The 26,423-nt window shown below is 41.2% G+C and overlaps 1 protein-coding gene across 7 annotated transcripts in view; it reads left to right on the top strand.

Annotated features, from left to right (window-relative positions):
* RYR2 (ryanodine receptor 2) overlaps positions 1-26,423 on the top strand; it is a 739,709-nt gene that overhangs the window by 693,968 nt on the left and 19,318 nt on the right. For all 7 annotated transcript variants that reach the window (XM_059397367.1, XM_059397365.1, XM_059397366.1 and 4 more), the window contains 10 exons: positions 904-2,201; positions 2,970-3,037; positions 4,654-4,801; positions 7,955-8,041; positions 8,486-8,704; positions 10,168-10,298; positions 11,805-11,847; positions 14,796-14,929; positions 18,508-18,568; positions 25,019-25,165. In XM_059397367.1, the coding sequence (XP_059253350.1) occupies positions 904-2,201; positions 2,970-3,037; positions 4,654-4,801; positions 7,955-8,041; positions 8,486-8,704; positions 10,168-10,298; positions 11,805-11,847; positions 14,796-14,929; positions 18,508-18,568; positions 25,019-25,165 (2,336 nt within the window). The remainder of the gene's footprint in view (positions 1-903; positions 2,202-2,969; positions 3,038-4,653; positions 4,802-7,954; positions 8,042-8,485; positions 8,705-10,167; positions 10,299-11,804; positions 11,848-14,795; positions 14,930-18,507; positions 18,569-25,018; positions 25,166-26,423) is intronic.

Raw genomic sequence — 26,423 nt, 5'->3', positions numbered from 1 at the left:
TCAAGCTTATCAGTGATCTCCCATTTTCTGACAATAAATATTCTGGACCATGAAGAAACGTAGGGAGAGGGCTTTACATTTTAAACCAGAAAGAGCATATAATTTGCTTTCAGAGGATCTGTTTGAAGTCCTGGCACTCGCCCCCACTAATCTTGTCGCAACAGGCACATTGATTAGCCTTGCTAAACTTCACTTTTCTCAATAGTAAAATCAGAATTAATGAAAAAGTACCTGCCTTACAGACCTATGAACGTTAAATAGGGTATTGTCTTCAAGTAGAGATTTTTCAATCTTTTTTTTTTTTCTTAAGATTTTATTTATTTATTTGACAGAGAGAGACAGTGCGAGAGGGAACACAAGCAGGGGGAGTGGGAGAGGGAGCAGGCTTCCCGCTGAGCAGAGAGCCCAGTGTGGGCTTTGATCCCAGGACCCTGGGATCATGACCTGAGCCAAAGGCAGTGCGCCACCCATGCACTCCCTCAGTGATTTTTCAATCTTCAAAAGCTGTCCAGATGCTCATCTTTATTATTAACATGAAACTGGACTTCAGTTTCTAGCTTTAGGATATAAATGTTTTCCCCATTTTCTCTATTCAAGAACATGTTGCTTTCTTGATCGATTTGAAGGAGAAAAAAAAAAACAGCTTTTGTTCAAATATTGCTGTATTCCTGTTAGTCTAACTACTTTGCAAATACGGTTTTGCATATGTTTATGTAATCCCTCCTTTAAACTAGAGTTTGCAAATCACTATCCCTTTTTTCCTGAGACTTCATGCAGTGGAAGATAAACAAGGAGCCATCCTTGATTCACACGTCATGTAAGATTTATATTGTCCTTTTTTTGTGTAGACAATGATTTTAACAAAAATGTTGCCTTTGAACACATGCAATTCTTGCCCACCAGGAAATGTTGTCAATGGAACCATCGGCAAGCAGATGGTCGACATGCTCGTGGAATCTTCCAACAACGTGGAGATGATTCTAAAGTTTTTTGACATGTTCTTAAAACTAAAGGATTTGACATCTTCTGACACATTTAAGGAATATGATCCCGACGGCAAGGGAGTCATTTCCAAGAGGGACTTCCATAAAGCGATGGAGAGCCATAAGCACTACACACAGTCCGAAACCGAGTTTCTTTTGTCCTGCGCGGAGACCGACGAAAACGAGACCCTCGACTATGAAGAGTTCGTCAAACGGTTCCACGAGCCTGCGAAGGACATCGGCTTCAACGTCGCCGTTCTCCTGACCAACCTGTCTGAACACATGCCCAACGACACCCGGCTGCAGACCTTCCTGGAGCTGGCCGAGAGCGTGCTGAACTACTTCCAGCCCTTCCTGGGCCGCATCGAGATCATGGGAAGCGCCAAGCGCATCGAGCGGGTCTATTTCGAAATCAGCGAGTCCAGCCGCACGCAGTGGGAGAAGCCCCAGGTCAAGGAGTCCAAACGGCAGTTCATATTCGATGTGGTCAACGAAGGGGGAGAGAAGGAGAAGATGGAGCTCTTCGTCAACTTCTGCGAGGACACCATCTTCGAGATGCAGCTGGCGGCGCAGATCTCAGAGTCGGATCTGAATGAGAGGTCGGCGAACAAGGACGAGAGTGAGAAGGAGAAGCCGGAAGAACAGGGGCCCAGGATGGGCTTCTTTTCCATCCTGACGGTCACGTCGGCCCTGCTGGCTCTTAGGCACAATGTCTTGACTCTCATGCGAATGCTCAGCCTGAAGAGCCTGAAGAAACAGATGAAGAAGGTGAAGAAGATGACCGTGAAGGACATGGTCACAGCCGCCTTTTCGTCCTACTGGAGCGTCTTCATGAGCCTCCTGCATTTCGTGGCCAGCGTTTCCAGAGGCTTCTTCCGCATCGTCTGCAGCCTGCTGCTGGGGGGCAGCCTGGTAGAAGGAGCGAAGAAGATCAGGGTGGCGGAGCTCTTAGCTAACATGCCGGACCCCACCCAGGACGAGGTGAGGGGGGACGGCGAGGAGGGGGACAGGAAGCCCATGGAGGCCGCCCTGCCCTCGGAAGACCTCACAGACCTGAAGGAACTGACGGAGGAAAGCGACCTCCTTTCGGACATATTCGGCTTGGATCTGAAGAGAGAAGGAGGACAGTACAAACTCATTCCTCATAACCCGAACGCTGGCCTCAGTGACCTCATGAGCAACCCGGTCCCCATCCCCGACGTGCAAGAAAAATTCCAGGTAATGGGCTCTAAGTCACCGTAGCCCTCTGGCTGTTAGTTGGGTGTGAAAAATGAACCCTACACCCGTTCTCCAGCTGGCGCCAGAGCCTCTTACATGTGTGCCTTGACCTTCCAAAGGGAAGCGCTTGGCAACGCTGGCCTTGTTAAGAGTCTTTACAAATTACTGAAGTATCTTAAACTGTTGAGGTGTAAGCTCAAGTTCCCACCCTGACGACAGCCGTCAGCAGAGGGATCATCCCATCCACACGTATCTTACGAGTCCTTACCATGTGCCTAATGCCCCTGGGTGTCACAGTGCATCCAAGGAAACAGAAGATGTGACCATGGCTTTCAGACCACCTTAGAGAGTTTGTTAGAAAGATATCGCTGACACTCATGAAAAAACTGGGAAACCAGTAAGTGTGCAACAGCGTAGACAGACTGTAGGGTCACAAACGTTGAGAAAGCAGAGACATCACTCTGGTTGGGAGTAGTTCGGTAAAACTTAACGGGTGAGGAACGTTTGAGTAGGGGATGAGTTGAGGAAGGTACTTCTGACGGACGGAAAGAAAGGGGGGGGAGCCCAGCAGGTCTGTCCTCACTGCTGGCAGGGAGGGCCAAGTGCGGAGGAAGCTGAGGATTCAGACCAGCAGAGTGAAGGGCTTGTGTGGGAAGCGGGTCTCTTCTGCGGGTTATGATCTGGCTCTTGGCCACAGGGTTCTCTCAACTCCTGCAGAGGTGACATGTGATCCTGCTTTTCTTTCTTCTCCCCCTTGACTCATTCAAGGAACAGAAGGTGAAAGAGGAAGAAAAGGAGGAAAAAGAAGAAAACAAATCTGAACCCGAAAAGGCCGAGTATGTGTCGTTTCTGTATACTTCCCTTTGTTTTAGTCAGTCTCTGTTGCTCGCTCTCCCTCCCCTCTGAGGCCATGCTGGTCAGTCTCCTGCTCCACGACAAAATCCGCCATCCCAGAGGAGAGGCTCTGTGGCCAGGGGGTGGGGGAGGACCCCTCGGCTGCCACACTATCTCTTCCTCCTTGTTCCATGAGGATTCTGTTTGTGGACGACTCCGGGGATTGTCCTTTATAAGCTTATAAGCCGGGGAGGAGACAAATGTTCTGAACGCCGTTGCATGCAGTTCTTGCAGTGACGTCCCTCAGAGCGTGGCCCCAGAGCCACAAGCATAAAAATGGCCTGGTGAATTTGTTAAAACAAAGATGCATCCCTGGACCCCACTGCAGAGATTCCTAATACGGCAGGTCTGGTGCAGGAGGACCCAGAAATCTTCAGTCTCCCCTCCCACATTCCTGGTGCTACAGAGCAATAAAAACGGATCACTTCCTCATAACCCTGGCTTTCTGTTAACCATTGAAACCTACCTACATCTTTCCCTCAGTTCAGATTGTTTCATGTGCATACTTTTACAAATCAGCGAAGCCAAATTTTAAGCGCCCATAAGAGCTATTGTGCTCTCATAGCACTTGTATTTTTCCCTTCATTGTTATTTTCTTTGGCTATTCTTTTTTTTTTTTTTTTAAAGATTTTATTTATTTATTTGTCAGAGAGAGAGCGCGAGAGCGAGCACAGGCAGACAGAGTGGAAGGCAGAGTCAGAGGGAGAAGCAGGCTCCCTGCGGAGCAAGGAGCCCGATGTGGGACTCGATCCCAGGACGCTGGGATCATGACCTGAGCCGAAGGCAGCTGCTTAACCAACTGAGCCACCCAGGCGTCCCCTTTGGCTATTCTTTATAGTCGGCTCTATTTATAGATCCTTCTTGGTTGTAAAAATGGCCACGTTAATGACTTTTAGTGAAATGAAACAGCATGACCGTCATTTCAGGGATAAATCTTCCATGTTAAAAAGGATGTTAGACCTAATACAGGTTAAGTATGAGTTATGTATATGCGACTACCCATAAAAATACCTTCATGAAGGACTGTGGTATTTTGCACCCGGAAGGGGTGTAGGTGTCAAATTTCAGTGCTTCTAACTCTATGATTGTCTGCAAAATGAATATCTTGACATGCTTTATACATGTGAACAGCCAAATGCATATGCCTCTGATTTTAAGTCCTAACGGCTGGTCAGTGTTAAAACATTAAAATCGTAATTTAAAAAGAAGGTTATTTGAAAGTCATAGCAAAAAAAAATGTCATTGATACTCTTTTTACCTAAATGTTTTTATTGCACAGCTGGAAGGTTATGCACTACATATGGCTATAAAGACACTTCAAGCCTATAAAATATCCTTTAGATTTGAACTTCACAGGATTGTTGATCTACGGGGGATGGGCAAAGGCAGGAAATCCTAGCCCTCATTCTAAAATTCTGAATATCATAGTGGACTAGAAGAGGAACCTGTTTTCAACAGTGATACTTTGATTTAAATACTTATTCATTTGTATAATTTGGCAAACTTGTTACCTCTTTAGTTTCTGGTTGGCTTATATTTCATTCATTTGTGTTTGTAGGGGAGAAGATGGAGAAAAAGAAGAAAAAACCAAAGAAGAGAAGGGTAAACAGAAGTTGAGGCAGCTCCACACACACAGATATGGAGAGCCAGAAGTTCCTGAGTCAGCGTTCTGGAAGAAAATCATAGCATATCAACAGAAACTTCTAGTAAGATGTTTTAGAGTGAATATTTTTATTGGTAGGTTGTGAGACCATAATAATTCAGGCACAGCAAATATTCGTTGATCTTTCCTTGGGTGGCAATCAGGGGACCCAGTCAGTCCTACAAGTATGTTTTATTTGCTCACCTGAGTGTGTTCATATTTTATAATAAATGCCTACGGTCTGCTGCTCCATCACCAAACCATAAGCTGCACACATGTCCACATTACCTGAGACCGTCTGATATAGTGACGGCCAGCAGAGGGCAACCAACGTCTTCCCACAAAGACTTTAGGGCAGGTTAATAAATATACTCTGTGGGCCCTTATGTGAGGGTCTGCGGTGCATGAAAGCAAAACACGACTGTAAGGGTACAACTAGATTCATATTGCTATTCCAGAACTGGGTTCATCAGGTTTTCCTAGAACATCACCTTTTTATTAAAATCCCAGTTACAAAAACATTATAGTAGTGAGCCAGCTTCCTCCTGATAATAAGGCCTATTCAAATTTACTCTTTAAATAGAAATGAGGAAAGAAGGGAATGAAAAAAGAGAGGACATTTATGTAGTGTCCTATATATTTTGCAGAAATGCTCCCCAAATAAAATGCATATTCATATTTGAAAATCCAAGAAAGGAGGTATAGTTCTCTGTTCATATTCATACAAGATGGAATTCATAAAAATTTTCGCTGAAAGGCCTTTTAATATAATAATAGATACAGTTTTTAAAATATAATTATATATACAGTTTTTTAAGGCAGGAAAATGTTGGGAGATGAATGTGCAGAATAAACCTAGAGGAGGGGCTAACCAACAATGTCAGACCTAGAAACCAAGGCCAACATTCTTCGCAATAACACCATTTGAAAGTCAAAATCAGGGGCGCCTGGGTGGCTCAGTGGGTTAAGCTGCTGCCTTCGGCTCAGGTCATGATCCCAGGGTCCTGGGATCGAGCCCCGCATCGGGCTCTCTGCTCAGCAGGGAGCCTGCTTCCTCCTCTCTCTCTGCCTGCCTCTCTGCCTGCTTGTGATCTCTCTCTGTCAAATAAATAAATAAAATCTTTAAAAAAAAAAAAAAAGAAAGTCAAAATCATATTTAATGTTTTACAGCCTTTGCAAAATCAAAAAGGGACAGGAACACAGTATATTCTAGCTCTTCACATATAAGGAAGTGGATTGTCCTCAGTAATTATATATTCTACCTCCTTTTATGTAAATAAATATTACACATTATTACATCATTTATGCAAACATATTTTAATGAATAGTTTCAACTATGTCTTCTTAAGTTATTTTTTATTTTCCCTATATCAATTAGTACAAAGTATCCCAAATGTAAACATTTTGTAGATACATCTGGATAATCACAGATTTTCAGTGTTGTGATAGTTGCCATGGTGACAGGGGCAGCATAGATGGTAGGGCAGGAGGTTGAAAGGGCTCACTGACAACCCTCCACAGCCCCAGTGGGTTCCTGAAGACTGCATTTAACCACAGGCACGCAGAGCCAGTCAGTGAGGTCTTCTTATGTCATCTGCCTCCGGGTCACGTGTTCTCTGTTTTCCTGCTTCTCTTTCCAATATGACTTTCTCTCCCCACCATTTTGCCTACACAAGACTAATCACAGCCACATTTGACCACCAGGCCCCATCCTTCAGGTCTTTGTGATCTGCCAGCTCAGATAACCAAGGCTACAGCCTCTGTGACCCAGTTCCAGCCTTCTGCAAGGAGAACCAATGTGACTAGTCTGTGGTGGGCTGCCTTAGTCTGTAAGCCATGGCAGTAAAGGTAGGGTCCTGGGTGGGAGATGATACCAGCCAAATGGGGTGTGTACATGGAGACTGATAATGGGGTACATTGTCATCTTGATAGGACCTGTCATGCGAAAGCCCCTGGCATATCCTCTTGGATGCCTCGTTGACATCTCCCACTTGATAGTAAAACAGAGACTTGATATCTCCCCATCGCCTTTTTCCTTAAACCTACTTCTCCTCTGGGTGTTTTTTCCAGTCGCTAAATGGCACCAACCATGTAATGAGTTGCTCTGACCCCAAATCCAGAAGTTACTATATCTGAGTCCTCTCTTTCTTGCCTCCCTCAAATCCAATCCAGCAGGAACTCTTCCCAGTTCTGTCTTCCAGGTATAGCCAGAGTCTGCTCCGTTCTTCCATCTGTACAGCTCCTCCTAGACCAGACCACCACCACCAGCATCATCCCCTCCTGCGCTCCCTTTGTAGCTCTGATTAGTCCCCTTGCTTCCACTCGCATCCTGTCTCCCACACAGCAACTGGAATAATCTTTCCAAATTATAATCTGGTCATATCAAGCCCTCTTCAGATCCCCTGATAGCTTGCCTGCCATCCCACCCAGAATAAAGTAATCATTCCAGTTATAATAACAAGATTAATAACTAACTTTCCCTCCATGAACTTATCCTCAGAGCAGACTTTCTGAGGAAGCTTCTGTTGTTATTGCCACTTCACAGATGATAGAAGGGATGCTGTCAGAGTGCTTAAGCGCTGATCTGCATTTGCAGCGAGCGAGTGTGCAGTGTGGCTCCAGAGGTCATAAACCAACCCACTGCATGGGAAGGAACATTACAAACTTTACCAGAAGCCTATAAGCCTATGTCCACCTCACCTCTCTGACCTCATTTGATCCTAGTCCCTCCTCTTCTCTTTCACTGTCCCCAACAACACATTCACTCTGAACTCAGAACCTTCCTCCTCCCAGCCCGTGTGCTCTCTCTCTCTCATACACTCTCTCCCCAGTCGCTTACTTTTCTTGCTTTCCCATGGTATTCAGGACTGTGCTCAAATGTCATTTCCTAAAATAAGCCTTCCCTGACCCATCTATCTAAAATAGCACCCCCATTCCAAAAGCCCTTAACCTGACGGCTTTTCCTTCAAAGCATTAGCATCCCTTGAGATTATGTTTTGTTTCATTTTATCTTCAATCTGTGGTTGTGTTTACCATCTCTATTCTCCACTGGTAGCCCAGATTTTCTTATTTGCTGTTACGTCTACAGCACCAAGAATGCTACTTGATAAAAAGTAGACTCTTGAGAAATAGTTTTGGGTAAAGGAAGGAATGCTTAAATTGTCTGCACATGTCAGTATCAATTCAGTGACCTTTTAATCATTTTTTTCACCTTCAGAACTATTTTGCTCGCAACTTTTACAACATGAGAATGTTAGCCTTATTTGTCGCATTTGCAATCAATTTCATCTTGCTCTTTTATAAGGTACGTATGTCTTTGTCATTCAGTAACCAGTACGAAACTACAGATGGATGGAATTGCATGTAGAGAGTTCACAAATCCACTAATAAGCATGTCTAAACCCATTCTAAAATGTTTTGATGAAAGAGGAACCTAAAGGTCAAACACGTCACTGACAGTCTAGTAAGGCAGTAGATTTTTTCTTCTCAACTAAGTGGGAAATGCCCCCCTCTACCCCGGCATGCCTTAGAATCCTCAAGTCTTGCTTGGATTAGAAAGCATTTTAGAGTGTGCTCTAAATTTATCATCAGTTTTTGAAAAGCTATCTTATTTTTAGCCCTTGCTTTTAGTCTTTTCACGGGACATGGGCTTCATCTCTGGCTTTTTGCTGGGTTTCCATTGGGTTTCTGGTTTGTGCCGGTATCTTAGAGGAAGCGAACTGACTCTACTTTAAATGGTTTGAATCAGGTCTCCACTTCTTCTGTGGTTGAAGGAAAGGAGCTCCCCACACGCAGTTTGAGTGAAAATGCCAAAGTCAGCACCCTAGACACTGGCTCGCCCCGAATCATCGCGGTTCACTATGTCCTGGAGGAGAGCAGTGGCTATATGGAGCCCACGCTGAGGATCCTAGCTGTTCTCCACACAGTCATTTCTTTCTTCTGCATCATCGGATACTACTGCTTGAAAGTAAGATAGTAAGGCACCAAGGTACCTGTGTGTGTCTGTGTGTGCACGTGTCTGTTGCAAGCTGGACTTCCAGGGAAGCAGACTCTGAGATGGGGAAATTACCTGCATGGGGATTATTAGGGAATGTTCTAGGAGTCAACACCTGTGGGGCAAGGGAAGGAAGCAGAGTGCAATGGAGGGACAAGTGGGGCAACCTTTCAGACATGATAGGGCACATGCGTGGGCCTCAGTCCACAAGGGTGGGATACCCCTACATGGTTGTCTTGGGTTGGGGCATTTGAGGCTTGTCTTCAGGGCTCCACATTGGCTACAGACTGTCCCAAGGGCAGGTGGCTTTGGGCCTTCTTGCTGTAGCTTTCTGTTTCATTTGGTAATCATTCCCATAATGGCCAGTTTCACCCAAACTTGACCCCACAGAAGTAACCCACCCTGTGTCCCAGCGATGCTCCTGGTGTATTAGAGTCACGGAATACGTCATGTGGAACCTGAATCATTTGAATTGTCCTTTGTTAGGAACGTATCTAAAGCCTTCATGGCAGAAATGCTTTTTATAGTTTGTTGCATTTCACCCAGAAAATAATAGAGCTCTATTCCTAGATCCCTGCCAAGAGAATAATATAATTTGGTGAATAGAACTCAAGAGTCTCTGAGTGCTCAGGGCTGCCCATTACTTTTGCAAACCTCTTTATTTTTTCCTAGCAAGACACCTTTTCATGGTAACACTTTATTTCACTGTCCCCTGCCTCTGATTGTGAAACTTCTAGAAGACTTTGAAAAACCAGAGCCTGGAGTAAAAGACTATGATGTAAAATTTTCTTCAGAAATTCCTCTCCTTTTCTTTCCTGTTTTATGGGGCAGGAGGAGGTATTCTTGAATACTTCCAGAATGTCTGCATCCTCTTCATATCTGTGCCTTGCATAAAATCTGTCCAGATGAGGCAATAAGAATATGTTCTGGAAATATTTGGGCAAACTGACAAAAATTTTTGCAGAAATTAAAGTTTATTTCAAAATGCATTTTGGACACTCTGAGCATAGAATCAGATTTCGCAAATAAAACTGCACTTGTTAGGAGCATACATTTTGGAACCTTCGTAACATTGCTATATTTTATTGTAGCTGTTTGTGTCTCTCATATATATAAGGATATATAACAAATATATTGTAATAAAAGATGTATCTTCTAATATTTAAAAATGATTTTTTTAGTGAAAATATGTGTAAAATTCTGTGTGTTTGGAAACATAGGGTTGTACATGGCATCAGTTCCATTTCTATTTTTCCTAAACCTCTAGATGTTCTTTTCTGCCTAAATATAACCAATTCATTTTCACTCGGTTTTGGTTCCTGGAAGTAACATGGGAAATATTTCTTTTTCCAAAAAGCTGTTTTGTACAGGTAGGGACCACAAGAGATACCAGTAAATCTAAACTAATTTTAACATGTTTATATTTTCAAACGTAGGTCCCATTGGTTATTTTTAAGCGAGAAAAGGAAGTAGCTCGAAAACTGGAATTTGATGGGCTTTATATTACAGAACAACCTTCAGAAGATGATATTAAAGGCCAGTGGGATAGACTTGTAATCAACACACAGTGAGTAAAGAATTTTTTGAGACATTTCTATGCTCAAAAATTTTAAGACAAAAAAAAAAAATGCTGGAGTTCTTGCAGATTTGTCAAAAGTTTAGCACAGGTGAATAATAGTGATATTTTCAGCCAAGAAAATCAAAAGACTAAGTGCTGTCAGCTTCTTAATGGATGCCATCCATTTTTTCCCATCTGTGTTCTGAATTCCTTAATCAAAAATGGCTTTGAGTCCATTTTCACAGGAGTGATGGAACGTGACATCCATTACTCAGTGTTCAGGGAAGAGCACAGTTAGAGGTACATAACTACAGTGCAGGGTTCTGTCCTCCAAAAGCACAGAGGTGGCAGAAATTAGGGAAAGAGTTATAGCCTTAAAAGCAAAAATACTGAATTTCATACTTTTGACGTATCTATGTTGTAAGCTCGTTGTCGGTACCACCAAGCAGCAGGGTATCAAATGAGTTGAGGAGTATGACCTGTAAAACTTAAGGCAAAGAAACAAGTACTTTTTCTGTACCCTAAATATTTAGCCTTGTGAGCTCAAGACCCAAACTACTAGCTGCTGTTCCAGGTATAAATTCATCACAAAAGTGTAATTGTCCAACACTAAAAGTATTAGTGATGCAATACTTTTTGAGTAGTTTGTACTACTCAAGACTGAAATACTTTTTATTTTCACCAGTTTTGCTTATTCTTAAAAAATTAACATTTCTATAAACTCCCAAGTTCTCAAATAGGGATGGTTTCTTTGTGCATTATAAATGTTTATCAACTCTAGCTGTTTATACTAAATCAATTAAGTCTTTCCCTTTAAGTGAACTCAGCGTTAGTCAAGGTGCCAGGTACCTTGCTTAGTTTCCTTGAGGATAACTAGGGGGAATGAGACGTTTTTTTTACTTCGTGGGAAAAACAATGACAGAATTTTAGGTACTTTAATTTTTAAACACAATTGACGAAAAACTGTATTTGACATTACAAATGACATATACTGACATGTAAATAAATATAACAAGCCTGCTTATGAATAAATACGTTCATATTCTTCTCTACTAAAATAGCAGCCCATAGTCTTTTTGTGATTTTGCATGTATATATTGCTAGAGTAACATTTATTTACTTATTTATTTATTTTTAAGATTTTATTTATTTATTTGACAGAGATCACAAGTAGGCAGAGAGGCAGGCAGAGAGAGAGGACAAAGCAGGCTCTCTGCAGAGCAGACAGCCCGATGTGGGGCTCAATCCCAGGACCCTGGGATCATGACCTGAGCCGAAGGCAGAGGCTTTAACCCACTGAGCCACCCAGGTGCCCCTAGAGTAACATTTAAATAATATTTGATCTATCCAAAATATAGAAAAATTATGGGATAAGATGGGACATAAATTATGATTTTTGTGAATGGAAAGATCTTACATATTATTTGAAGTATGTTGTATAGTTCAAACAGTATACTGTTGCTTATTGTTTTCTTAAATGATATTATTTTACTTTTATGCTTTTGTATTTTTTAGGTCATTTCCCAACAACTACTGGGACAAATTTGTTAAAAGAAAGGTAATACTTCTCATAAAGAATGCATTCTCTGTTTCTTTCCTAGAGCACACTTCAGATTTGAATTTGATGCAGCTCATATGTAGAATGAAATATTGAGGTGTGCTTTATCTGTCAATGTCATTTCAGAGCGGCAGTGAAATTGAATATGAATTTCAAAAACTGCATGTAAAAAATACGCATGCGCTGTAGCTATAAGATAAATAAGCACTGTTTTATCTGCCTGTCCTCTGACTCCGGCGAATAAACAGTGCTCGGTCTGCACCGTGTCAGGACTTGGTGAGAATTTTCTGAGATTGTTTGGGTAACATAAATTAGCTGATGGCCATTTTCTGATAAGACAGCTATAAATCACTAGGGCTGGAATCCTGCTTTACAGAAGTCAAGTCCTTGCATGACAAGAAAGGATCGAGTTTTATTTATTTTATATAAACTTTAAAGATCTTTTTATCTTCATCACGTTTTATCCTTCTAATGCCCACTGCCTCAGAGTGTAGTGGAAAGAACACTGATACAGAGTCAGTAGTCCACTGTGGCACCTGCTAAGTCTCTGATTTTGAGTCAAGGATCATCTCTGCTTTTCCCACACAGAATTTTAATGTTAGATCAAATTTTTGAATGAAATATATGCACCATTACTTGTATGTTGTAAAATACTCTAGTGATTACATTCTAGCTTCTACTTATTCTTTGAACCTTTCTAATTGCCAAACTGACCCAGCTCACCCTCTGCTCCTTCATGGGTTCTAGCCCCAGGGGATGCTCTGTGGAGTGAACAGGCAGAAGTACCGGCCACACGAAGTGGTCTTGTTCCCTTTGATTTCACCAATTTAGTGTTACTCAGGACGGTTCTCCAGGAGCAGCTGCGAATCCTCTATTACCAGTCTCAGGGCAGATGGAGGGCTTGCACCACAAGTTTAAATCAGGTACATGATGAAACCCATTGACCTTTTTTCCCCCCTTCTAGTTGAGAGTAGTGTGTTTTTTATTTTGGTGCAAGTTTTTTGTGTGACCTGGCATTGTGAGTAGCACTGAGCTACTGCCTAAGAGCACATCCAAACTAGGCCAAACATTGAAAGACTTATTTTTAAATAATTTAAAATAGATAATTTGATCATTTTAGTCTCCTTAATTATTTAATGAAGAAGCAGCTTTAAATTGTTAAAGCACAAGTTTCTCAGAAGGAAACTGCATATTCAGGATCAGATGAACAGTAATTACAGCAGGACTATTCGTGACACTCCTGCTGTGTGCGTGCGTGCACGCACATGTGCTGCCCAGTTTGTTCTTCTGAGAACGAGGTGAGAACACAGTCCAGAGGGAACCACCACTCAGCTTATCCCAGCCAATCTGTAGTGCCAGGAGAATAACACAGAACAAGTGTTTTCATGAACCTTTGTAATCAGTGTTCGCAGACTCTTTACTCTTTCATGTTTTCATTTACTTTCATTATATACATTTAGAGAAAACTGATTTCTTTAAAAGATTTATTTATTTTAGAGAGTAAGAGAATGAGGTGGAGGAGGGGCAGAGGGAGAGAAAGCATCTCAAGCAGACTCCCCAATGAGGGCAGGGCTTGATCCCACCACCCTGAGACCACAACCTGAGCTGAAATCAAGACAGACCCTTAACTGACTGAGCCACCCAGGCACCCCTGAATTTTTTTTCTTTTTTTTTTTTTTTTAAAAGATTTTATTTATTTATTTGAGAGAGAATGAGTGAGAGAGAGCATGAGAGAGGAGAAGGTCAGAGGGAGAAGCAGACTCCCCAAGGAGCTGGGAGCCTGATGAGGGACTCGATCCCGAAAGTCTGGGATCATGACCTGAGCCGAAGGCAGTCGCTCAACCAACTGAGCCACCCAGGCGCCCCCCTGAATTTTATTTCTGCTAGTCCCTTCTTCCTTCCCGTTAGTGTGCTGCTTCACCCACTCTAGCATTTCTTGCCTCCTTTCCCCATGTTATTTCCTCCTCTCCTTCTGCCCTTCTGTCCTACCCCCTTTACCTCTCAGAGCCGGTCCTCTCTCCTGCTCTTCTCTCCTTACTGTTTTTGTTGCCCCCACTTCCACTGTGTGGGGGACTCTCGTGGTCTGTCAGCATTGGGCCAAGAGTGGCTGTGTCGTGGAGTTGCACCCAGGGGTGAGCTGTGGGCCCATGTCTATGCACAGCTCTGAAAACAGGCCAGGTGCATGTGGCCAAGGGAGAGAGGGGCCAGAGCGATGACGGGGGTTGCTCAGAAGGGATTCAAATGGTGCCCCGGAACCTATGCTCGGACTGCACTGAAGACAGGAGGGCGGGGGAGACAAGGCTCTGGGGATTACTGAAGGGCTGCTCCACTCAGGAAACGATGGGAGTGTTGAATGGTGGGGATGATGGCATCCCGATGCCATCACTAGTGGCCCACCCTTGGTCAGCAGTGGTCTATACAGACCTTGGCCGCGAGTCAGCTCCTGCCTGATAGCTTTCTCACTCCATGTCTTGCCAAGCTTAGCAACCTTGAGCATGTTCTGTTTTCTGAGACACAACTTCTTTATCTGCAGAGTAGGATCCTAATAACAGGAAAGTTCTATACTGTGACAATCCTGTGAGGGAGAGCAAGTCAAAGTTCTTACCGTGATTCCTGGCACAAAGTAGGAATTTGGGTGAAGTTCCTTTCATTCCATCTTCTTCTACTTCTTCTCTTACATATTTGGCCTACTTTCTTCCTTTTGCATGCCTCCCTCTTGAGTAAGAAATCTTGTTCTGCTGAGGGTATTATCTAAAACGCTGTAAGCTTGCTGTGACCTTAAGCAGTGTGATCACAGACAAGGGGCCATAAACAAGAATTTCAAGTGAACTTGAACATAAGGCAAAAATATAATAAGTGTAAAAATAATTAGATATTTGTGTACACAGGCATACAAGGGGTTAGTTAATGCATGAGGTGGGTCAAGTGCTTTTATTCCTATCCCCCAGGTTATGGATAAGTACGGAGAGTTCTACGGCCGGGACAGAATCAGCGAGCTCCTAGGCATGGACAAAGCCGCTCTGGACTTCAGCGATGCCCGGGAGAAGAAGAAGCCGAAGAAAGACAGCTCCCTGTCAGCTGTGTGAGTGCAGCTTATGCCCTTTCCTATAGCTATAGACTGAAAGGAGAAGAAATTCAGACATTTCTGAAATTGCTAGTGCACTGATTTCCTTTCCCTCAATGTCTGAGGCATAGAGAGGAGGGAAACAGAAGATATACCTAAGGTCTGCTTTAAACTTGGAGGGGTTTTCAGTTATGGAATGACTGGATTTTTTTCCTACTAATTTTAGAAGGTGGCTTTTTGTTATTTACATAAAGCAAAAATAAATATTTGTGTTCTTAATTTGCTTTTTCTACTCCCTAAATGCCACTTAAGTCGAAGTTAAACTTTGACTTTTTCTGATGCTTAGTTCCTGAAAAGAGGTTAATCTTTCTTATGTTCTGGAAAAGGGATCTGTGTAGCTCTTTCATTAGAAATGTTCAAAGTTCATATTCTTTTATTATAATGTGTTTCATTTAAATAGCAAATACTCCTATGCTAGAAATATTATGCTGTCATGCTGTAACTTGAAAATTTAATTTTAAAATGAGGTGCTCCTAATACCATGCTTTTAATGGACTAATTTATTATATAACTAGAAGGATGTGAACCAGTTGAATTGAATTTGCCTGAGACTGAATTTCTCTCTCTCTCTCTCTCACACACACACACACACACACACGTAGTGTGAGTGTACATATAAATATATTTTGCAAATTGGATCACCTGTAATTCTGGAATAAATGTTAAGCATACATGCTTATAAAAATGTAATTTCTTATTGTAGCCACTTAAATGATTTTAGAAGAAATGTAACAGTTACCTTTCCTTTAATATAAATCAGCCTTTCCCATTTGTATACTTACGGTCTCAGCCAACTAGGGATGTGATGATGACTTTGAAACTATAGATATGTGAGGCTCTGTAGGGCAGTACTACTTTGTCTCAGATAAATATTTTAGCATTTAAAAAAGAAAACCGGGGCGCCTGGGTGGCTCCGTGAGTTAGGCCTCTGCCTTCAGCTCAGGTTGTGATCCCAGTGTTCCGGGATCGAGCCCCACATCGGGCTCTTTGCTCCGCGGGGAGCCCATTTCCTCTCTCTCTCTGCCTGCCTCTCTGCCTACTTGTGATCTCCGCCTGTCAAATAACTAAATAAAAAATCCTAAAAAAAAAAAAAAAGAAAACCACTTTGGCTGACCTATCTTATTCAGTCATATATTTTTTATCTACCTGAAAAGTTGTTAGGGCTAGTGGGTTTTTTTTTTTTAAAGGTTTTATTTATTTATTTGACAGAGAGAGAAAGACCACAAGTAGCAGGGAGCAGGGGGAAGCAGGCTACCTGCTGAACAGAGAGCCCAATGTGGAGCTCGATCCCAGAACCCCAAAATCATAACCCAAGCCGAAGGCAGAGGCTTAACCCACTGAGCCACCCAGGTGCCCCAGGGCTAGTGGTTTTTAAAAATAATTTGAACTCATTTGAAAATCAGACAAGCAAACATATGACAAAAACTGTAAATTTAGATCCAAAATATCACCTCAGTGCTTTAAGAAAACACATGTGGGACTTAAAGACTGTTGCTGTATAGAAAATGAAGCACACTGATGGTGCTTAGAACTAAGACCCTTATGCTAGAATTTCAGATAAAACAAGAGTCAGAGTGGTGCTGAGCTTTCTACTAATATTTTCAGATCTCTGACAAACAGTGTAGAATCAACAAATTTCACTGGGTTATACACTTTTCCTGGCCATCTTTATGACCCTAGAACACAAGTCTGAAAAATGAAAGTTCAGACTGTTTTTATTGTTGGGTTTTTTTTCCAGGGTGAACAAATAGTTTCAAATGAGGGGAATTTTCCATTGTTTCACCTAGGAAATGTTTCCAAGTTTGACTCCTTGCAAAGGACCAAGAAATTAATGTGGCATAATACATTTTTTCCCTTAGGGATTAATACTTTTAAATTGATTAATTTATCTGTGCATGCATTTATCTGCCAATCAAAAATATAGGGCTTGTCAATCAAATAAGTGGCCAGATTACCTCCTGGGGACAGAATGACAGCTAGCAGCCTGCATCTCTTTCATTTGTGTCTTCATGGGGACCTGTATCTCAAAATTCTCTAGCAAAACTCCTCAGCTTCTGGCTGAAAGTTTTCCCTGAACCACGTGCTGTGGTGAGGTAAATACATGTCCTAGCTGGCCTAGATCAGGTATGGCCCATCCCTGGGAGTGGGTCAGCCCACACAAACAGTAGGACTGCCCCCGATTGGTTAGAAAAGAGTGTCCTGCACTATGAAAAGGATATGCAGCTTCATGAAATTGATAACAATCTTGTCATCCTAATGTTTGATAGGGATGAAAAATGAGAATGGTGTTTTAAATAAGTAAGAAACTGATACATTCAGGCATCCTGATAGAAATACTTATTATTTTATTTTTTTAGGTTGCTTTCATGGAAAATAATCATGCCACTGAGCATTTTACCACATTAAGAAAATATAGTCTTATATTGAAAGCCATTGTAAATATTCACAGAACTTTTAAAAATATTCTTTAGCAGGGGCACCTGGGTGGCTCAGTCAGTTGAGCATCAGACTCTTGGTTTTGGCTCAGGTCATGATCTCAGGGTTGTGGGTTGGAGCACGTTGTAGGGCTCCACGCACAGCAGGGAGTCTGCTGGAAATTCTATCTCCCTCTGCCCCTCCCTCCACTCTGTCTCTCTCTAAAATACCTTTTAAAAATCTTTATTAAAAAATGTTATTTAGTAATAAAATTGATTCCTTAACTTTTGAGGGTGAAGTCTCCTAAGAAGTCAGCTTTGATTAGCCATGATCGATCCTACCACTTGTAATAAAAGATTGGCATTTTTCAATGAGTAAAGTAATCAAAGATTAAGACAATAAGTCTAGAGAAGCCTTTATGTAATAATGCTAATATGATATTGCGTTATATCAAATACCTGGCATATTGGAAAGGTGAACAAAGTGACACTTTTTAACCCATAAATCAGTGGGAAGTTTTGAAAAAAATGAAAATTAGAAAGTGTGTTTTAATTAAAACGTATTTAATCTGCAAAGACCATGAATACTTATGTTAAGATTTATTCTCTCAACATGTGCTTACTGAGACATATTCCATGTATGATATAATGTGCTTGGTTGGCTAGGGAGCTCACAGACTAGGGAGAGAGGCATAAATGTACATACATAGATACCTATGTACCCACAATCACAAAACAATGTGGGAAATCATACTAAGTCTAAGCCTACAAGATGCTTTGGGAACCAAGGGGAAGAGGTGAATCCCTTCTCGAGTAGAGAGGCTTTTGAAAACAAAAGGAAACAAACAAGATGAAAAAGCCCTTTCATTGCTAAACTAAGTATAGTTGTAAAATGAATATGCCTCTTCATGCAAGTGTTTATCAGTGTAAGTAAAAATTATTTTGTTGGAATGTGTTTACCAATGTATAATGAAAGCTAGTGAGGATACTTGATGTATACACTGGTTAATTTAGCAGTTTCCAGAGATCATTCTCACATAAATGAGTTTATCTTATATTTAATGTAGGACAAGAAAGCACTTCATGTACATACCTACAAATTCTTCTTTTTTGTCTTTCCAGATTGAACTCTATCGATGTGAAGTATCAGATGTGGAAACTCGGAGTCGTCTTCACTGACAACGTAAGCCCTCCTTCATTTCCATAAAGTAAACCACACTCACATTAGAGGAGTCTGCTGGGCTCCTGCAGAGTGATCAACAGTTACTTAAGAAAGCTAACCAAATATCAATTCATTTAATACAGATCATTACTTGACAATGACCCAGGGAAATACATGGTTAATTAGCTGATCCGTCATCCCATTTCTTTCAATAGCCAGAAGATTAACATGAAAATATATTTACATAAGAAAAAGAAACTGCGATGGCAAATTCATGTGTATTTTCATTTAGGTTTTAGTTGGACAATGGCATACTTCAAAGCTTTCTAGACGTTGAAACGAAAGTTCTAAGTAAATAAAATTTTAAAACACTGATAAATTTTTTTCTCCAATTAAGTATGTTAAATTATTATATTTTTTATTCTTGATCGATCCTTTTCTCAAAGAGCCTAGGAGCCTATAAACTAAAACTTAGGGCCCAAGTATATGTCCAAATATAGGGAACAAAAATCCCCTAGTACTAAGCCACTAGCTGTCAGCTCAGTCACATTTTATTACCATGGCTTGCTCCACAGCCTGACATTTTTGACTTTTAGAATTTTCAGTTTAAGATTTTATTTATTTATTTGACAGAGAGATAGAGAGCACAAGTAGACATAGTGGCAGGGAGAAGGAGAGGGAGAAGCAGGCTCCCCACCGAGCAGGGAGCCTGATGCGGGGCTCGATCCCAGGACCCTGGGATCATGACCTGATCTGAAGGCAGCCACTCAACTGACTGAGCCACCCAAGCGCCCCTAGAATTTTCAGTTTAAAAATTGTTACCATCACCTGTTTTTATGCTTCCATTTGCTTTCTATGGGAAGTTGCTGGAGATGGTCCTGAAACTCTGCTGGATGGATCAACTATACTTTTGCCCTGGGGTCTCAGCTCATCCCCTCCTGCTGGCTCATAATCCTCTTACCATCCTCACACACCTATGAAGGGGAATGTACAAACATATCCAAAAGCTTAGTCCTAGACCTTACACTGTTTTTGCTTCTGTGCCTTCTCCCTTGGACATCTCATTTAGTCTCAAAATGTCACTCTAATTGTCATTTACTTTTACAGTGAACATTAGTTCTATTCTCCTGAAGGCCCATGACACCCCCCAAATTCTCCTGCCTCTATCACCACCCAGCGATGGGCCTAGAACTCGGGGTCTCTTGGAGAACTCTCCAAAGAGCCCCAAAACAAGTGTTTTAAGTATGGAAGCATCTCCCGTGAGTAAAAAGACCAACTCACCTCCAGCACTGGTGTTTTCCATTCAAGTAGCCCTGCCATCTTGGCCTCTGGAGGTCTGTCCTTCTTCACCCGCTCATATGCCACAGTACTTGCATTGTGTGTAATACTCCCTTGCCCTGCAGTTCTCGTCCAGAGAATCGGGGCATGGGCAGATTTCTTCCTGATATATTACTATGATACATCATTCATCTTCCTGAAGATTCATGGCTTCTCTTTGGCCAGTCACCCTTCAACATGTCTTTATTCTTCACAGTGCAGTTTCTATCTGAAACACAGCTGAGGTTACTGGATGCAGTACAAGATTCCTAGTTAAATTTAAATTTCAGATAACTAAATGTAGACATCCCAAATACTGCAAGGGACATAAACTAAAAATTATTTATTCTTGGGGCATCTGGCTGGCCCAGTCAGTAGAACACATGACTCCTGATCTTGGGGTTGTTTGAGCCCCACACTAGGGTGTGGAGAGTACTTAAAAATAAAACCTTCTCGGGCGCCTGGGTGGCTCAGTGGGTTAAGCCGCTGCCTTCGGCTCAGGTCATGATCTCAGGGTCCTGGGATCGAGTCCCGCATCGGGCTCTCTGCTCAGCAGGGAGCCTGCTTCCCTTCCTCTCTCTCTCTGCCTGCCTCTCAGTGTACTTGTAATTTCTCTCTGTCAAATAAATAAATAAAATCTTTAAAAAAAAAAAATAAAAAAAAAATAAAACCTTCTCTCTTAAATAAGTGACTAAAATCTTAAAGAACAGTAATAATAAAAGTTAATTCTTTACCTGACGTTCTGCTGTAACTTGGCAGCCTGTGTTTTTATTTGCTAAATCTGGCTGTCTAAGCAGAGCCCAAGTGTAGTCTACACACGTATCCTTGGCTCAGTTTATCACATGTATTAGGCACCTCACTCATCTTGTGCACACAAATTTGTCCTTGCTCCTCACCCTTTGCATTTCTTAATAGCCTGCTAGATGTGTCCATCCAGATGTCCCATGACGAATGTATCTCCCCTCCCCCTTCCACTAAATGCAGTCCCCTATCTGCCATTTCCTCTTTCTCTCAGTATCTTAATCTTCTACACTCAAATGACCAGCTTAGTCTCCTCTTTTTCCTTCAACTTATACATTTAATTATGTTAATAATCGTATTTTTTGTCCTCAGTGATTCTCCCTTTTGCCCTGGCCAGTTCTGCTGCTAGTCATGGCTCTCAAAACCTCACCCACCTGTGGGGTCAGCCAGTGGTGTCCCAACATGGCTTTGCCACTTACACCTTCTTTTAGGAGGGAGCTTGACCTGAGTGAGCTCACTTTTCCTCATTTGTAAGTTTGGAGCTAAAACTGCCTCCTTACCAGGGATCTTGCTAGAATAAAATGGGGACTGTATGTGCAAATATATGGGGCAGTGACCAGCACCTGGTAGGTGCTCAAGACATGTTCATAAGATGCTGCTTTTCATACACCATTATTCTGTACAATGCTCCAGGGGCTCCTATAGGCCAAAAGATGTGCCCGCACCCCTCACCTGGGCTTAAAGCCTTCCAACCCTGGGGTATATTTCCAGACTCATCTTCTGAAACGCTGCCAAACCAAACTGAGCACATTCTGCATAGTCTTATCTCAGTGTCTGTTTTCAAATACTATTTTCTTTTTTTTCAGCCTGATTTCTAACATAAGCCCCAAGCTGCCCAGAAAAACTATGTACCACCTCAGCCCCCTGTTTGTTCTAAGGTTTAAGATATACTCTGGTCAAAATGGAGGTTTCCACCCCTTCCCAAAATAGGTAGTTCCCAACCCTACTGGCAAAAACATAACTTTTGCCCAAGAGACTCTAATCCAAAAAGTAAGCATGATCACAGTATCTTTTCCTCTACTTTATTCATTCCCCTCCCCTCAAAAAGCATATACATTTTCTAGCCTCTGAAAAGTTAATCCCTTACATTGACTGTAATCAGAATCTCTACAGAGAGAACCACTTGTATCAGGAGATCTGCGTTTTCTGCTCAACATATTTTAGGTCACATAAAGTGAGATGCTTGATTAAGAATATGCCATGATATGATATTCTCAATAGATGATGAGAAAACATTTGACAAAGTACAGCATCCTTTCTTGATCAAAACTCTTTACAGTATAGGGATAGAGGGTATATACCTCAATTTCATCAAAGCCTTCTATAAAAAACCTACAGTGAATATCATTCTCAAGGGGAATAACTGAGAGTTTTTCCCATAAGGTCAGGAACACAGCAAGGATGTCCACTATCACCACTGCTATTCAACATAGTACTAGAAATCCTAGCCTTGGTAATCAGACAACAAAAATAAAAGGCAACCAAATCAGCAAAGAAGTAGTCAAACTCTCGCTCTTTGCAGGTGTTATGATACTTTATGTGGAAAACCCAAGACTCCACTCCAAAACCACTAGACTTCATACAGGAATTCAGTAAAGTGTTAGGATATAAAATCAAAGCACAAAAATCAGTTGCATTTCTATACCCAACAACAAGACAGAAGAAAGAGAAATTAAGGAGTCAATCCCATTTACAATTGCACCCAAAACCATAAGGTACCTAGAAATAAATCTAACCAAAGAGGCAAAGAATCTGTATTCAGAAAACTATAAAGTGGGACGCTTGGGTGGCTCAGTTGGTTAAGCAGCTGCCTTCGGCTCAGGTCATGATCCCAGCGTCCTGGGATCGAGTCCCACATCAGGCTCCTTGCTCGACAGGGAACCTGCTTCTCCCTCTGCCTCTGCCTGCCACTCTGTCTGCCTGTGCTTGCTTTCTCCCCATCTCTCTCTGATAAATAAATAAATAAATAAATAAAAAAAAAAAAAAAAAAAAGAAAACTATAAAGTATTCATGAAAGAAATTAAGGAAAACACAAAGAAACAGAAAGATGTTCCATGCTCATGGACTAGAAGAACAAATATTGTGAAAATGTCTATGCTACCTACAGCAATCTATACATTTAACACAGTCCCTATCAAAATACCATCAATTTTTTCCAAAGAAATGGAACAAATAATCCTAAAATTTATATGGAACCAGAAAAGACCCTGAATAACCAGAGGAATGTTGAAAAGGCCAGAGTTGGTGGCACTGCAATTCCAGACTTCAAGCTCTATTACAAAGCTGTCATCATCACAAAAGTATGGTACTAGCACAAAAACAGACACATAGATCACTGGAACATAATAGAGAACCCAGAAATGGACCCTCAGCTCCCAGAAATGGACCCTTAGCTCTATGGTCAACTAATCTTTGACAAAGCAGGCATGAATGTACAATGGAAAAAACACAGTCTCTTCAACAAATGGTGTTGGGAAAATTGGACAGCCACATGCAGAAAAATGAATGGACCATTTCTTTACAGCACACACGAAAACAGACTCAAAATGGTTGAAAGACCTCAGTGTGAGGCAGGAGTCCATCAAAATCCTTGAGAACATAGGCAGCAACCTATGTTCAACCTCAGCTGCAGAACATAGGCAGCAACCTATCTTCAACCTCAGCTGCAGCAGCTTCTTCTTAGAAACACAGCCAAAGGCAAGGGAAGTGAGGGCAAAAATGGACTATTGGGACTTCATCAAGATCAAAAGCTTTTACACAGCAAAGGAAAGAGTCAACAAAACCAAAAGAAAACTGACAGAATGGGAGAGGATGTTTGCAAATGACCCATCAGATAAAGGGCTAGTATCCAAAATCAATAAAGAGCATATCAAACTCAACACCCAAAGAACATATCATCCAACTAAGAAAAGGGCAGAATAGATGAACATTTCTCTAAAGATGACATCCAAATTGTCAACAGACACATGAAAAAGTGCTCAACATCACTTGGCATCAAGGAAAAACAAATCAAAACCACAGTGAGATACCACCTCACAACAGTCAGAACGGCTAAAATTAACAAGTCAAGAAATGACAGATGTTGGTGAGGCTGCCAAGAAAGGGGAACCTCCTGCACTGTTGGTGGGAATGAAAGCTGGTGCAGTCACTCTAGAAAACAGTATGGAGGTTCCTCAAAAAGTTGAAAATAGAGCTATTCTACAACCCAGCAATCGCTCTACTGGGTATTTACCCTAAAGATACAAATGTAATGATTCAAAGGGGCACGTGCACCCGAGTGTTTACAGCAGGAATGTCCACAATAGCCAAACTATGGAAAGAACCTAGATGTCCATCAATGGATGAATGGATAAAGAAGCTGTGGTATATATATATAATGGAATACTATGCAGCCATCAATTTGCAATGATGTGGATGAAACTAGAGGGTATTATGCTAAGCTGAAATAAGTCCATCAGAGAAAGACAATTATCATATGATCTGAGGAATTTGAGAGAGAGGATGGGGTATCCTAGGGGGTAGGGAGGGAAAAAAATGAAACGAGATGGGATCAGGAGGGAGACAAACCGTAAGAGACTCTTAATCTCACAAAACAAATTGAGGGTTGCTGGGTGGGTGAGGGGGTAGGGATCGGGTGGCTTAGTGATGGACACTGGGGAGAGTATGTGATACGGTGGGTGCTGTGAAGTGTGTAAGCCTGATAATTCACAGACCTGTACCCCTGGGGCAAATAACAACATTATATGTTAATAGAAAAAAGACATCATATATAATCTAACTAGTAGGTTTCAACAAACACTGATTTAGTTAAGAAAATGAAAAATAGAGAAGGGAAGTTGGTTGGTTCTTTGGTTAACTTTAGAGCCGGGCGTCCCAGCAGGGGCAGTTTTGTCCTCCAAAGTGACATTTGGCAATGTCCGGGGACATCTTTAGTGGCCATAGCTATGGAGGAGCTGCTACTGGCATCTGATGGGTAGAGACCAGGGTTGTTACTAACCATCCTACAATGCCCTGGACAGTCCCCACAATAAAGAATTACCCAGTGTAAACAATCAGTAGTGCATAGGTGGAGATCCCTTGCTATCAAATATTAAGTCAATAAAACTTTCTCTGTGGGAAAATTCTCAAGAACATGATCTCTGCTATAAAGGAGAGAAGGGACATTGAATCTCTCAGAACAAACTAAAGGATAATAAAATACACAAACTGATATAACTAATTAGAATGATATAAATGTATGGACTAAGAAGAGAGTAAACGAAGTGATTATAGTAGAAAGAAATCAGAGTAGCTTTTGATAATAGTCACTCATTCTATCTTCTAATATGCTTCCCTCCTGTTTTGTCTTCTCAGTCCTTCCTCTACTTGGCCTGGTATATGACTATGTCCGTTCTTGGACACTATAATAACTTCTTTTTTGCTGCTCATCTTCTCGATATTGCTATGGGATTTAAGACGCTAAGAACCATTTTGTCATCGGTAACTCACAATGGCAAGCAGGTAAAAGTTGATCTTTTTTCCCTCCTGCAAAAACCAAAAAAAAACCAACAAATATACTAACCTAAATAAACCCAACCTCCAATGGCAATGTACAGATTTTTGTGAATGGAGGATCTGTACTTTTCTTTTATAAATCATGAGAGTTATTAAGAGTCCCCCTAAACCCACATTCAAGTCTGGGCTTGACTGAGTCGCTGAGTAACCTTGGATAACTGACTTACTTAACATTTTTAAAACTACTCATTTTGTAAAATGAATACAATAAAAGTACCTGCCTTTTAGAGTTTGGGGGAAAATTAAATAAAAACATAAATGTGTTTTTATGGGGTGTTAGCACAGGCCCCGACACATACAAAGCACGCCAGGAAATAGTTCATTTTTCCCCAATACAGTATTTACTCCGTTTGATACCAGAGGGAACCAAAATATGTCCTAGCATCCAGAGCCACCAGTTCTAACAGTAATAAAACACGAGATGCCACGTTCTTATTTTAACGTACTATTTCAAAAGTGGCTATCTGGGTATTCTTTTCTCCACTTTTAAATTGGGTAGAAAAAATAATAATGTTTCATACTTGACAGAGTTATACCTAGAGTACTTACCTAACAATGGTTTAGTTCCAGATAATCAATTTATGTTTTAATGGAGTCCAACTGTAATGTCATTTTACTGTAGAAGCATGTATTAACTGATTCATTCTCTATCAAGTATCCACTGGGAGGTAACACATTCTATGTCAGTTATTTGACTTAACAGAGTCCTCTCCCCAAATTTTATAATCCAGCATATTTTTAAATCCGTGCCCCTGCAGAAAACTTGAACCATGTCCACTGTTAATTTCACATGATTCACAGTTAAATTTTCATGTTCTTTAGTTTCCCAAATTTCAACACATTGTTCTTACATGTCACTTTAGTTTCTGAATGTATGACTTTAGCAAAAAAATATATTATGCTTATTCACTTAGAGTATTGAGTTCCTCATATATTTAAAAAACTGAAGATGCTGAATCTATTGTATATTTTCACACAAAAGTTCTGGAACTAGTTTCAATTAACTTCTAAAATTCTGCTGTGATTATTCCTTTTTCCTTTTGAGCTATCAGTTTTTCATTTGCAGCAATCTAGAAAGCTTCGTAGTCCTTACAGGTAAAACATGCAGAAATTTACAGTGGCATTGTACTTAATTTGTAGAAGTGAATTAGCCCTCTATTCACATAACATGTTCTCTCCAGATAATTTTAAAGTGACTTTTGAA

The sequence above is a fragment of the Mustela nigripes genome, chromosome 4 (genome assembly GCF_022355385.1).
Source record: "Mustela nigripes isolate SB6536 chromosome 4, MUSNIG.SB6536, whole genome shotgun sequence".
In the NCBI taxonomy this organism is placed as follows: Eukaryota; Metazoa; Chordata; class Mammalia; order Carnivora; family Mustelidae; genus Mustela; species Mustela nigripes.
The sequence above is the reverse complement of the archived record's forward strand: the minus strand, read 5'-3'. Positions and strand labels throughout refer to the sequence as shown.